At 47.7% G+C, this 12,742-nt stretch overlaps 2 protein-coding genes across 9 annotated transcripts in view; both read right to left on the reverse strand.

Annotated features, from left to right (window-relative positions):
• The window catches only part of kifc3 (kinesin family member C3), a 45,707-nt gene extending 39,162 nt beyond the window's left edge, over nucleotides 1-6,545 (reverse strand). For 4 of the 8 annotated variants that reach the window (XM_015054378.1, XM_015054375.1, XM_015054372.1 and 1 more), the window contains exon 1: nucleotides 392-676. In XM_015054378.1, the coding sequence (XP_014909864.1) occupies nucleotides 392-589 (198 nt within the window). In that variant the 5' untranslated portion in view covers nucleotides 590-676. Of the gene's footprint in view, nucleotides 1-391; nucleotides 678-6,353 lie in introns of those variants that run through there. The other 4 variants (XR_001427680.1, XM_015054371.1, XM_015054374.1 and 1 more) reach the window with 2 other exon arrangements.
• Nucleotides 6,546-9,365: 2,820 nt separating this feature from the next.
• Nucleotides 9,366-12,742, reverse strand: part of LOC106960957 (cyclic nucleotide gated channel subunit beta 1) — a 39,029-nt gene continuing 35,652 nt past the window's right edge. The window contains 7 exon segments of the mRNA XM_015054365.1: nucleotides 9,366-9,908; nucleotides 10,083-10,272; nucleotides 10,995-11,141; nucleotides 11,359-11,477; nucleotides 11,557-11,640; nucleotides 11,726-11,823; nucleotides 12,016-12,187. Of these exon segments, the coding sequence (XP_014909851.1) occupies nucleotides 9,696-9,908; nucleotides 10,083-10,272; nucleotides 10,995-11,141; nucleotides 11,359-11,477; nucleotides 11,557-11,640; nucleotides 11,726-11,823; nucleotides 12,016-12,187 (1,023 nt within the window). The 3' untranslated portion in view covers nucleotides 9,366-9,695.

A 12,742-nucleotide genomic window follows, 5' to 3' on the forward strand; every position in this document is an offset into this window, starting at 1 on the left:
AATGTCCTTCTGTAAACAACATGCTGAGCTTCTGTTTTTGTAAATCTGATTATGATCAAGTCGGTGCCTCACCAGCTATTAACCGCACGTCACCACTTCACTGGTTCTGGATGAATCCGATCAAAATGGAGCAGAACTTTGGATCAGAACCAAAACCACTCACTGACAGAAACCAAATCCATACCAGGTTCAGACCAGAACCAGCGCGGTTCTGACCAGATTGCCAACCCAGATGAAGGAAACGGGGCCAGACCGACCAGAACCAAGTCAGACCTCTGACCTAGACAGAAACACTTTCTGTCTAGAAACCGGTTCAGACAGGTTTCTAAAGAACAGAACCAGAACCTTAAACTGCTCCAGGCTTCATCCCCGGCCCGGTTCTGCTCCTCACCTGGACCCGTCTCCTGGTGGAGGACAGCGTCTCCGTCCCTCCGGTCATCTCTCGGCCCGCCAACCGAGAGATTGGCGGTTCCTCCAGAACCTTCTTCTCTGCCCCTGCAGCCTCAGAGGTTCTGTCCGGCCCGGTACCGACCCACTTCCTGAGGAGGCTGTGGAACATGAGGACGGTCAGGGTGCACAGGACGTACATGTCCCCCGGCCCGGTTCTGTCCGGTCTGGATCAGAAGCAGACGGTTCTGTTTGGATCCAGCTGCTGCATCCACCGGAGCCGACCCGATTCTGAGCGCCAGCTCACCTGCTCCATCTGTTTGACCTTTGACCCGGACCCGCCCCGACTGACGCAGTGGTTCTGCAGAACTGATAAGACAATTGGACCTTGTCCCCGCTGCAGGTAACCAGAACCAGAACCAGCAGTTTCAGGTGGCAGAAACTCTACACCTCTGCAATTCAGAACTGGTTCTGGTCCAAATGGATCCAGCAGTCAAAATAACAAACGATATTCAGTTCCAGCTAAATACTCCTCAGAGAACCGGTTCTGTAGACGGAGGTTCTGGAGGTTCTGCAGGTTCTGCAGCTGGAGCTCAGTTCTGTTCTGGCAACGAGCGGTTCTGGGACCATCTGCTGCAGCACATAAACCGGGCCGGGCCGGCGCTGCTCACGTAATGTTCTGATGCATAACTGGGAACGGGTCAAATCGGGTCAGAACCCATCAGGCTGCTCAGTCCGGTCTCTACAGACCATCAGAACTTTTTTCAGCCAGTTCTGATCAGCCAAGCAGAACCTTGGTGCCAGCCCGCTCAGAAGTGGACCAGAACCAGAACTGGGCCCACAGGAACAGCAGGTCCAGTTCTGCAGGCCAGTCCAGAACCTGGACTGGGTCCGGTTCTGGAGAACCCGAGCGACCAGACATGAGCAGAGCTGAAGCTTTAACAATCAGCTGGTTCTGATCCACTTCCCAACCAGAACCCGGTTACACATTAACCCGCTCGGAATTTAATCTCCAGTTATAAAACCAGAACCACTCCTCTGACCCGGTTACACAACAGAACCTGATCTGGACCGGAGCAGAACCTGAACCCAGAGTTTTGTAACATTAAAACGATCAGCAGACCCGATTCTGGTTCTGGTTCTGGAAAACCATTAAAAAAATTAATTAATTAATTAAAGTCGGGTCCAGTATGAATGGAACCGGTTCTGAAAGAACTCATTAAAATCTGGATCATTAACTGAAATTATCTGAACAGAACCTGGTTCTGAACAGAACCAAAAGTCCAAACTATCAGAACTCTGGAGTTCATCCAGCCGTTACCATGGTGATTAGCAGATCAGTAAACCCTGTGACTGAGGTACCAGAACTGGGCCGCCGATCAGAACCTTCAGAACCCAATATGTGTTCTGGTTGAAACGTCCTATCAGAAACGCCAGGAAGGACCACTTGAAATCAGAACCGGAACCGGGCCGGACATCAGACCCATCAGAACCGGGCCGCCTGCGGCCGCTTCCTGCGCGGCTCTCTGGCTCCCCCTGCTGGTCACTCGGAGAAACGGATCCCGGATCAGAACTTTTATTCTGCTGAATCTGTGCAGATCCATGGCGACCTGCCCGGTTCTACTGGTTCGGTACTGGTTCCCTAATCTGCATCGGTTGCCATGGTGACGGTCCAGCATGTCTGGGTAAACTTTCCTCTACTCAGAACCGGACCCAGTTCCAGAACCCTGCAGAAACCGCCCACCGGACCTGAACGCCCTCACGGTGTTCCTGACAGCCGGACCTTTCAACAGGATCAGAGTCTACCAGAACCGGGTCAGATTCCGCCAGAACCGTCCAAACTGCGAGGCCGTGACTCTGATTAGCGCGCTGCTAATCTCATTTCCTCTGATTGGCTGCCGTCTGGACCAAATGTTCCAGTTCGGCCTGCAGCCAATCAGAGAGGAGTTTTCTCATCAAATACCAAAACAAAGAAAGTATTCACACCCCGCTCCAAACAGACTTTTATTTTGGGGATTTTCCGTGATAAATCAGCAGGAAACAGATTCCTGCTGATAAAAACTTTAAAGTGTGGCGTTCATCTCCAATTAGCCTCTTTGACCAAATGAACCAGTTCAGGTTCAGGAGTCATTGAACTGGCAGATAGAATGCAGCTATTAGCAGCTAGCAAAAAGCAGGAAGTAAACACAGCAGACCTCCGATCAGGAGCCCGACCTACACATCTCATGGTGCTGGCAGTATCATGCTGTGGGAAGATGCAGACCTGAGATTGGGGTCAAAGTCCAGCTTCCAGCAGGACACCAGCCGGAGAAATTATGGGATGGGTTAGAGCAGAGCATGGCCTAGTCCAAGTCCAGACCTGAGGGTCTGTCAAGACGTTGATCTTCTCCATCCAGACGTTCAGTGGAGGTTCTACACATTTCTCAGGGTGTTTAATGTAAATTCACGCCACACTTTTCAGATAACAGTTGACTCATTTCGCTGATTTGGCTCCAGGCTGTCAGTTTCTCAGCTTCTCCAGGTTTCAGTAAGAAAACAGCAAATCGTTTCAGGGAGCTTCATGATTCTGGGTCTCAAACTATTTGGTTCAATTCATCTGGTTTTATTAAACAGAAATGATTCACTTTCCCAACATCAAGTCAGCACAGGAAAATTACCTTTCACCACAAAGTCAAACTTTTTCCTGAGAAACGGAGCAGCAGAATCTGATCTGTTCTTGCAAATAATCCACCAATATTCAGAAATCAAAGCTAATCAATACGTCAACAAAATTACGGATCAATAACCGAGAATTACAGAATTATTAAAAACTTCTGTAATTTAATAGTCCTGGTTCAGGGTGTTAGCTCCAGCCGTTAGCTCAGAACAGTAGAGGTTTCTAGAATCGGACAGATTTCAGCTGATTTCTTGGCTTTCTATGACTTTTCCTTGTGTTTGATTCTTTTTCCCTTTGTGATCCCAATTTCCTACCGAGCTTCATCTGTGAACCAGTCAGATTTGATTTCCCAGTAAGGTGACTGAACAACCAGTTCCACAGCTTCAGAAGATGAGGTTGGAGTTCTAAACAAATCCAGCCGTCACTTTTTCCACCGAGCTGCTGGGTGTCTGGAAGCCCAGCTTAAACCAGGCAGCGCAGGGTTAAACCTCCGGCCTGCTCCACGTCTGCTGCGGCTTCCTGTGATGTGGCTGCAGCCGCAGTTATTTATAGCTGCAGCGCGGCCTTCCGACACGCCCTGCAGCCGCGCCACATCTGGACCAGTGCTTCAGCCCAGACCAGATCTCTGCTGCTCCTCAAACACACCACAGCTCTACCAGGACTGAGGTTTCCTGAAGTCCCCGAACGCCTCAGAGCAAAAACACAGAAAAACTGGGTTGAACAGATCCGAACGCCTCATCAGCTGGCATAAAGTCCAGAAGGTCAATTTCCGACTCCTTGTCACTCTGAGGAACGTCCAGCTGAACGGGTCTGCAACAAATCTGCCGATACCGGGTTCTGTTAGCAAACAGAACCAGAACCAACCTTACACAAGAACCGAGCAGAACACCAAGCTGCTCTGGATCTGCTTCAGCATCAGCTACACACACACCAACAGAACCTGCCAATCCCAAACATCTGGACCTCCGCGGCACCACAGAACCCAACAACAAACAGCTGGAGCCCGGCCCAAACAGTACCAGGCCCAAACAAGTCAGCACCACCAGGTCACACCTGCTGGTCTGCATCAGGGAAGCAGGATCAGAAAATCTGGGCCGATATCAATCATAGCATCACCACCAGCTAAAAAGTTAGCTGCACTAACCCTAGCACCAATCAAACAGCGGTTCCACTTAAGCGCTACACCAACATCGTATTTAGCAGAAGCTAATGCTAAAGCGTTAATCATAAACATTAATTCCACCAACGCTAAAGCATTACACCAAGTAGGCAGGGGAACGCAAGGAGAGGAAACCGAACTGCTGTGTAAACAGAATTCAAAATAAAAGCATGAATCTAAACGAGTAGCTACTTTAAGAATTCAACAGTTGAAAACCAAAAACATCAACAAGTTAACATTTTATTTTCTTTAAATAGAAAAGAAAATTAGTGCTCCAGAATTATCAGGAATAATTCATCCAGGGGAAGTAAATATGCCAACTTTAAAAATTAGCACCATTAGCATGCTACCACTGAATCTCAGATATTAATTTTGCTGCCAGGACCGATAACGCATACTTTTCTACCGTTTCAACATGTAGACAAAACGACCAGAATCTGACATCGGCTCTCCACCCACAATCCTGTGCTGCATCACATGACCAACCGCTTAAGACACACGAACAGCAACAAGACGAAAACAAAATCCTGATAATCCTCCGGTTTGAGCATGTTGCTGGTTCCCTCAGGCAGGTGACTGAGTACCAGTGTGACCAGTTAGCTGAATGTCTAGAAGATTACAGGAAAGTCCAAACCCGGTTCTGAATCCTTTGACACCTCGGGCCAGATAATGGCCCCTTGACCTCTAACCTCCACCATGATGCTTTAAAACTAACAGCCCAGTTTTCTGTCTCCATGAAGATTTAATTTAAAGGGGCTAGTTAAATGTCCAGCTGAGTGGGGGAGGAGCTGCGCCTTGAAGGCGGGGCTAGGTCCTCCCAGGTGTTTTGCTCAGCTGAATGGTTGCCATGGAGACTAAAGGGTTTCTCAAAACATGAAAGAATCAAAGCAACACTGCAGGGAAAAACATTAAAACATGATGGAAGAATGAAAAAAGTTCATTTTAAATGAAAGTGGCTCACAGTTTCCCCCAGAAAGCTGCTGAGCCTGGTGGTAGGGGGCGCTATTGGGCAGTCAGCCAGCAGCCTGCCATGTTTGACTTTAAAAATGTTTAATGTTGACAGGAAAGTTGAAAATATAACAAGATAATCATACGTTATTGGACGACATCAACGATGCCTAAATACAAACTACAAAGTCTTTAAAAAGTCAAACAATAAAAAACTAATCAATAACCAGCCTGCAGGGGGCGCAAGTCCAGCCTGGAGGCTGCCAGTTTGATGAGAGGGCTGAGGGAAATGCTGCTGGCCCTTTAAGACTGCAAACATGTCCAACATCAGAGTCTGTGTCCAGGACAGAAACGGTCCTGGACGGGTCCAACAGAACCACCTGGTAGAGTTTACTGAGGAACAGTCATAGCGTTTTTCGTTTGGTTTGTTCATCAGAGAAGAAAAACTTCCTCTGATGCTTCCAGTCATTTAAAACTGTAACAGTGTTCCCAGTGTTCCCAGTGTTCCCAGTAGCAGGAATATTTCTATGGAAAATGATCAAATAAAAGGAAACCAACCGAAATTACATTAAATATCTCCAGGGGCAACAGGGAACCAGAAGTAGAGAAAATTATATTTATGAATCAATTATTGATTAATTTCTGCTCGATCCATCAGAATCAATACAGTCAGTAGGTTAAAGCTGATCCGAACCAGAACCGCATCAAGAGAAACAGAGAAACAAACCAACAGAACCTGCAGTTTGGACCGACAGAACCACCTGCTGCTGGGTCCAGTCCAGACCTGTAAGCGAAACTTCATAAGGGTTTGCTTCAGATCAGAACCGAACCCAGAACAATTCGGGATCAGAACCTTTGGTGTGCTGGAGCCGGTTCTTTCAGAAGCAGCTGGTTCCGAATGGACCCGTTCCTCCTCCATGTTCGGCTCGGTAAAGAACGTTCTGGTTCTGATTAGAGGCGAGCTCTGTCTGTTGGACCGCTCCGAACCGGACTGCTCTGACAGCTCGTCGTCGCCATGGTAACCCCCACGTGGAGGGTCCCCAGCTGGGCAGGTGAGGCCGCGCGCGCAGCTTTTGTCCTGGATGAAAGAAGCGCGAGGCGGTGGAAGCTGCTGGAGCCGCGTGAAAAGAACCGAACGGAGCCGAACGGAGCCGAACACACCCTGCAGGACCCACAGAACCAGCAGCGGAACCACAAACTTACCTCCTCCTCTTCCTCCCGCAGGCCGCGCCGCTGTCGGGAAGGACGCTCACGCAGAAACACGCTCAGTCTGCGGGTGTTTGCGGGGTTAAGCCGCTCAGCTGTGGTTCTGCCGGTGCTGCCTTCACAGACGGTCGGACGGGTAAGTGAGGGCAGCAATAAAGCGAGACTTTTATAGGAAAGAGGGCGGGCCGCAGCTGGGGGTCACGTGACAAACAGAAGCTTCAAAATAAAACATTTAAATGCAATAAAACCTTAAAAATAAGATGAGAGCCGGTCAGATGAATCGTTCAGGGCAGAAAAGTCTCTAAAGGTTCGGAGGTAAAAACCCAGAGAGCAGGATCGGAACCAGCAGACCCAGAACTCTGTGGGAATGTTTATCCCGGAGGATGCTGAGCTGAAACTTCCAGAAATTTCCATGAATCCAGCCTGGAAGAAACGATCTGCTGCTCCTGCAGGCCTCACCTGTCCAGGTGAGACAGTTGCAGGCCCCGCCCCCTTCAGCAGGAAAATCAGGAGTTTGTGTTCTGTTCCAGTGAGCTGCAGCTCGGTCCAGCAGACAGAACCAGCCGAACCGTCTGTCCGTCCTGCTGCTCAACTTCCTCTGCAGCTCCACCATCAGCTGAGCGGAAATGAATCAGAGTATTTCTGCAAAGTAATTAATTATTCTGCTAAGTAATTTAAATATTAAGATGAGTTTCTGAAGACCAATGAATATTAATCAGATTATTTTGAATATTTTTTCAGAATGATCTGAGTATTAAAATGAGTATTTCTGTAAATTAATCTCAATATCAATATCATTATTTTGTCGAATAATTTGGCAATTAATCAGAGTATTACTGTAGAGTAATCAGAGTACCAATCAGAGTATTTCTGTGGTTCCATCAGCTCTGGGAAGTGTTCTGGGTTCTGAACGGTTCAGATCACATCCAGTTGGGCTCCTGAACCGATCAGAACCTCTGGGCTCTAATCAAACTGATCGATCAGCAGGTCAGACCGAGGAGCCGATGGTAAAATGAAAAACAATAATTTGGTTTATTTAGTTGTAGAGAAAATATGTCAGTATTCATTTCTCAGTCATATTTTCACCATAACTGAGTTACAAAATAAAAATTTAATTCAAAGATTAAATATTTATTTTACAAGCTAAATATTTAGCTTGTGAATTAAATCTTTAGTTTGGAACTCTGACATTTATAAATGTATGAATAATATGGTGAAAATATGACTGAAAATGAACACCTTTTTCTCTGTGGCTGAACAAACCAAATTATTGCTTTTAATTCTTTCTGTATAACTTTACAAACGGCGCCCAGAGTAGAGATGAGTCGGTCCTGCGCAGATGAACTCTGGGAAACCGAGTTCAATGAAAAACCATTCACACTGGCCCTAAAGAGGACAAACAGCGCCTCCTCCTGGACGTACAGCCTCAAACACATCCGCGTATTTGAGGAGCTGCATCGGACCTCTGACGTCATTTCCTGTCTTCCCAGTCTGGCATCCAGAGAGCTGCTGGAGGAAGGGTTTATTAACGACACACAGCTCTGCTCTGTTACAGACAGCCTGGCTTTTATTCTCAACTCGGCTGGAAAACATTCCCAATGTTAGGAATCAGCAGGAACATGATGAGGATTAGAACCCAACGTTAGGAGGCATGCTGAAGTTTTGAGCAGATCCTTCGGGCTCAGGCGGATCAGCAGCTTCCTGCCACGTTGGCGTTGATCTCCTCCTGTGGCTCCGTGTTTCCTGAGTCGCTCCAGCTGGAACAGCCCTTCCTGTTTCCTGCGCCTCACATCAGCAGGATTGCTGCAGAACCACCTGATCTGCTCCTACAGAACGTTTTCACACCCTCTGACCCCGCTGAACTCTGAGCTCCAGTCCAATATTTTATATCAGGAAATATTCAACAGATCCACATCAGATGGATGAAGACACAGGGTCTGCTGTAGCGCCCCCTATTGGCTGGAAGAAAATACTTTAAATGGGATGTTAGAAACACACTGTGCTGCTTTTCCTGTCAGCTTAGGAGGAAGTACGGTGGCTAGCAGGCTGTGAACGACATGCAAACACATTCCTGTTCCCCTCCTGGCCTGTGGGGGCGCTGCACCAAGAACCACTGAAGGAAACGACACAAAGACCTCTGAAGACACTGAGAGCAACTTCCTGCTTCACCAGATGGAAACAAGATGGCGGCGTCAGATTTTAGCAGTTGGAGGATTTCTCTTTAGTCTTTGGCTAAAGACCAGGAGCCATTTCTCCTGCTAGTGCTAGGCTAACACATTAGCTTTGGTTGTATTTACCCAGAATGCCCTGCGCTGTAGTCCACTTCCTGTTTTTGGTGCGGTCTCTGGTCCGCTTGGCGTTCACATTCAAACCGAACCAGAGTTCACTTCAACCAAACCCAGACCGAAGTCAGAAGGACCAGAGGTCAGAGGAAAATAATGGATTAACATTCTGAAAACAAACCAGAGTTTGTAGACAAATGGACCCGAGTTGGATCGAAACGGACTAAACAGAGCTGGTGTAAACATTGCAACCATTAAACAGAAAAACACAGAAAATAAAAATTTAGCAAATGCAGGAAATTGATGCAAAGAGGAAATGCCATAAATAGCAACAAATAGGAAGTATAAAACACTTCAAACTCATGATACAGAGCAGAGGTCATCCAGACCACCAGGGGGAGTCTGCAGTTGGTAATATTACCTATGTGGATATGCTGCTGTTGTAAATGACTTCCAATGTTCATCCTGTGACAGGATGAGTTCCCATGTGACTCCCCCTAGTGGTCTGGCGGACTCCGTTTGGTGGAACAGGTTGCAGTTTTTTTAATTTTTGCTTCTGTTTTTACATTCAGTTGAATTTTCCATTTTGCTTCTAATTCCCATGGTTTTGTTTTGTTTTGTTTTTTTGCTTGGGAGTTCATTCATGTGTTTGCAGCTCGTCTGCTCCTGTCAGCAGGCCTTTGACTGAGTTAATTATAGTAAGTAAGTACACCCTCAGAGAGTCAGACACATTTTAAAAAATATATTTCTGAAGAAAATAAAACTAGAAAACATTTTCAGGATGATTGTGTTGGAGCCGCAGATCTTTCAGCACATTGTCATTGATTCAGAAACAACGCTGCTCTTCATTATTTACTCTTCATCGTCCGCTCCTCATCCTCTCTAATAAACACCAGACTGCATCTAAAAGCTTCAGTTCAGAGGCAGACTGCAGAACAAAAGCTATGAACTCTGGGAAACTGAGTCTGTTATTTTGATGTTTCCTCTCCTGGGGAAACAGCGCCCCCTCTGAGGCCGTTTAGCTACCCATGTGGCCAAAGGCGGTACTGCAGCTTCCTCATCCCTCCTCCTCCTCCCTCTTTGCTCCTTCCTCCAACACCTCCACTGTCAGAAGCTCCTCCCCTTCCTGCCGCGGCGTCATCCTGATGATGACAGAGCTGTCCGCCGTCTCTGCCACCGACTCGTCCCTGTCCTCCGGAGCCAAGCGCGGGACCGGAGAGCGGCGGTGCATCGGAGAAGGGGGAGGCACCGGAGAGATGGGGGGCGGAGCCTGAGGGAACAAAGATGGAGGATGGCTTTCTGCCGTTTTTTTCATCGAAACCATCACAGCTGACAGGAACAGCTCGTTTCCTTTCCTACGTCCCTTCCTTGATTTTCTCCATCCTTCCCTCCCTCTCTCCATCCCTTGTTTTCCTCCTCCCTCCCTCCATCCTTCCCTCCCTACCTCTGTTTGGCCCTCAGCCGGTTGGTAAACCTTCTTCATCTTGGCGAATGTTCCCTCGATGCCGGCGCGCTCCGTGACCTTCAGGGCGGCCTTCAACAGTTTGGGGGTGTCGGGTCGGGGGGGGATGACCTCGGCCACCTCCTTACGCGTCTCCTTCTCCTCCGGCTTCTTGTCTTTGGTCAGCATCGTCCTGCAGACAGACAGGCAGCTGGAGCATCTGACCGGCAGAACCAGAGCGGATTCTGTTGGTCATGTGACCCGCTGTGACCTGGTCAGAACCAGAGCCTGATCTTATTACAGTAATCCTGCTGAGGGCAGAGGAAGGAGAGATGACTGAGACGTCCAGAGTCCAGAACCTGCTGGTTCTGACCCGGATTAGACTGGCTCCCAGAACCTTCAGCAATGAACCTCCAAACCGGCCTAATCAAATCATTAAACAGCTTCCTGAGACAGGAACAGGAAGTGATGATGCGTTATGACATCATCAGACCCCTATGACCTTTGACCGGGTCACGGTTCTGATCCAGATGCTGTTTTCAGGGAGGATTTAAAGAAATCCATAAACATTCAGGAATGATTCTGATATTCCTCTGACGCACCAAACAGCAGTTTGTTCACCAAACAGCGCCACCTACTGGATATAGAACTGAAAGCAGCCAAAATCTGCAGAAAACCTAGATCCTGGTTTCAGCTCAGCGTTCTGGAGACGCTGCTTCAGTGTTTCAACCATTTTAACGTCTGGAATCACCGAAACTCATCGCAGAAGTTTCCAGAACAGGAGAGCTGGCTGAAACTTCTCATTTATGAAACACAGGAAATAAAGCAGCAAAGTATCAGCTGAACCAGTCACAGGTCCGGTTCTGGTCCAGTCCAGTTCAGTCCGGTCTGGCTCCAGTCCGGTCCGGGTCTTACTTGGCCTTCTTGCGCAGCAGCTTCTGGGACTCGGGGTAGTGGACCAGGATCTCTGCCAGGTCCTTCTTGTCCAGGATGAACAGGTTGGCGAAGCCGTGCGCCTTCACGTTGGCGGTGCGCCGGTTCCCTCCGCCCCCCGCCAGCAGGCTGACCAATCAGAGAGAGGGACAGCTGTCAGAGGAAAACCTTCACGGTCATCACTTTCCTGGTTGAGTAAAATCTTAGAGTTTGTCCTGAAGGGGGCGCCAGAGCTACTGGTTCTGATCCAATTTCATCTTGTTGATCTCCAGTAGATCTAAAGGTTCCAGTCGGTCTCCACCGGATTCAGACCAGTTCCATCTCTCATGCGGCTGCAGGTTCTGACCTGATCTCTCCGAACACGGAACCGGCTCTGATGGTGACGAACACGGTCTCCAGGTCCGGCCCGCCCACCACCTGGACCTCCCCCTGCTTGATGATGTACATCTCCCGTCCAATCTCCCCCTGCAACACACAGCAGCTCCTTAGAGCCGCCCGCGGCCCGTCGGCGCGGCCCGTCGGCGCCGCAAACATGCAGCCTCACCTTTTTACACACAAAGTCTCCCGGCAGATAAACGACAGACTTCAGCCTGGTCAGCATGTCGAACACCATCTGCCTGTCGCAGCCCTGCAACACACACACAAACCGATGGATCGTTATTTGTCGGTGCAGCGGTTCTTCGGGTCCGGTCCGGTTGTTCTGAGGTTCTGACCTGAAACAAAGCCACTTTGCTGACAATGGAGTAGTTGACGTCCACGGCGATGTCCAGCCTCATCTTAGCAGGAAGTTGAATCAGGAGTTCCTGTTCATCTGAACGCAGGAGACATGAACGCATCATGAGGCATTCAGGAACACTGCGTTCATTCACACTATCCTTCCAGATGTTTCATTTTCCATCATGTCCCAATGCTGGACGTCCATAACTCCAAGTTTCCCCTCACCACTCAGGGATCCAGAACCAGAACCAGCTCTGGATCCAGGCGCTCGCCGTCAGCTGCTTACCCAGCATTCCCTGGCTCTTCCAGGTGTAGTCCTATCAAGTCTTGATTCGGTTCTGGACTTCCCGGAACCAGATCAAGCACACGTTATATGTGTGCATATATTTGGTTATGCATAACATTGCATAACCAAATATATATTCAGCATAAATTTTTTTATGATCATCTTTTTTCCTCTAAATATATTTGTATTATTTTGTGTTTATATAAATATGTATTAATATTACTAAATAATTTTTTTTGAAAAAATATGAACGTCTGTGTGGCTTGTAAAATGCTCAACATACATCAATATCAGAATATTCAATTCCTATACTATTCCCGACTAAGAATATTTAAATATACTGAACCGTGTATCAATCCAACTTAATACTTTAAAAAATAAATTTAGTTGTAAATGTAGCTATGATAGGTGTTTGAATAATGTTTCCAGTAATAAAGCATGAAAATGTGTTAAGTATTTTGCGAGTTATTATTATTATAAATGTGATGATACTTCATTACACCAGCCAAGCATAACGCTGAAGGGAGGGTCTGTTCTTTATATGTCTGTGTGAAAATCCGGTAGAAGACCTCCAGAGACTGTCCTTCCTCTGACATTATCGACAGGATCCTCCCATTTACGCCTGAATGACGTGGGACCTCTATGGAAGACCAAAACCGACATAATAAGAAATAAAAGCATAAATATATATTTTTTCCTTTTCCTTACACGAGTTTCCATCAAGTAA

Source organism: Poecilia latipinna, unplaced genomic scaffold (assembly GCF_001443285.1).
Source record: "Poecilia latipinna isolate Pla-1442-1.1 unplaced genomic scaffold, P_latipinna-1.0 Scaffold1247, whole genome shotgun sequence".
NCBI classification, from domain to species: Eukaryota; Metazoa; Chordata; class Actinopteri; order Cyprinodontiformes; family Poeciliidae; genus Poecilia; species Poecilia latipinna.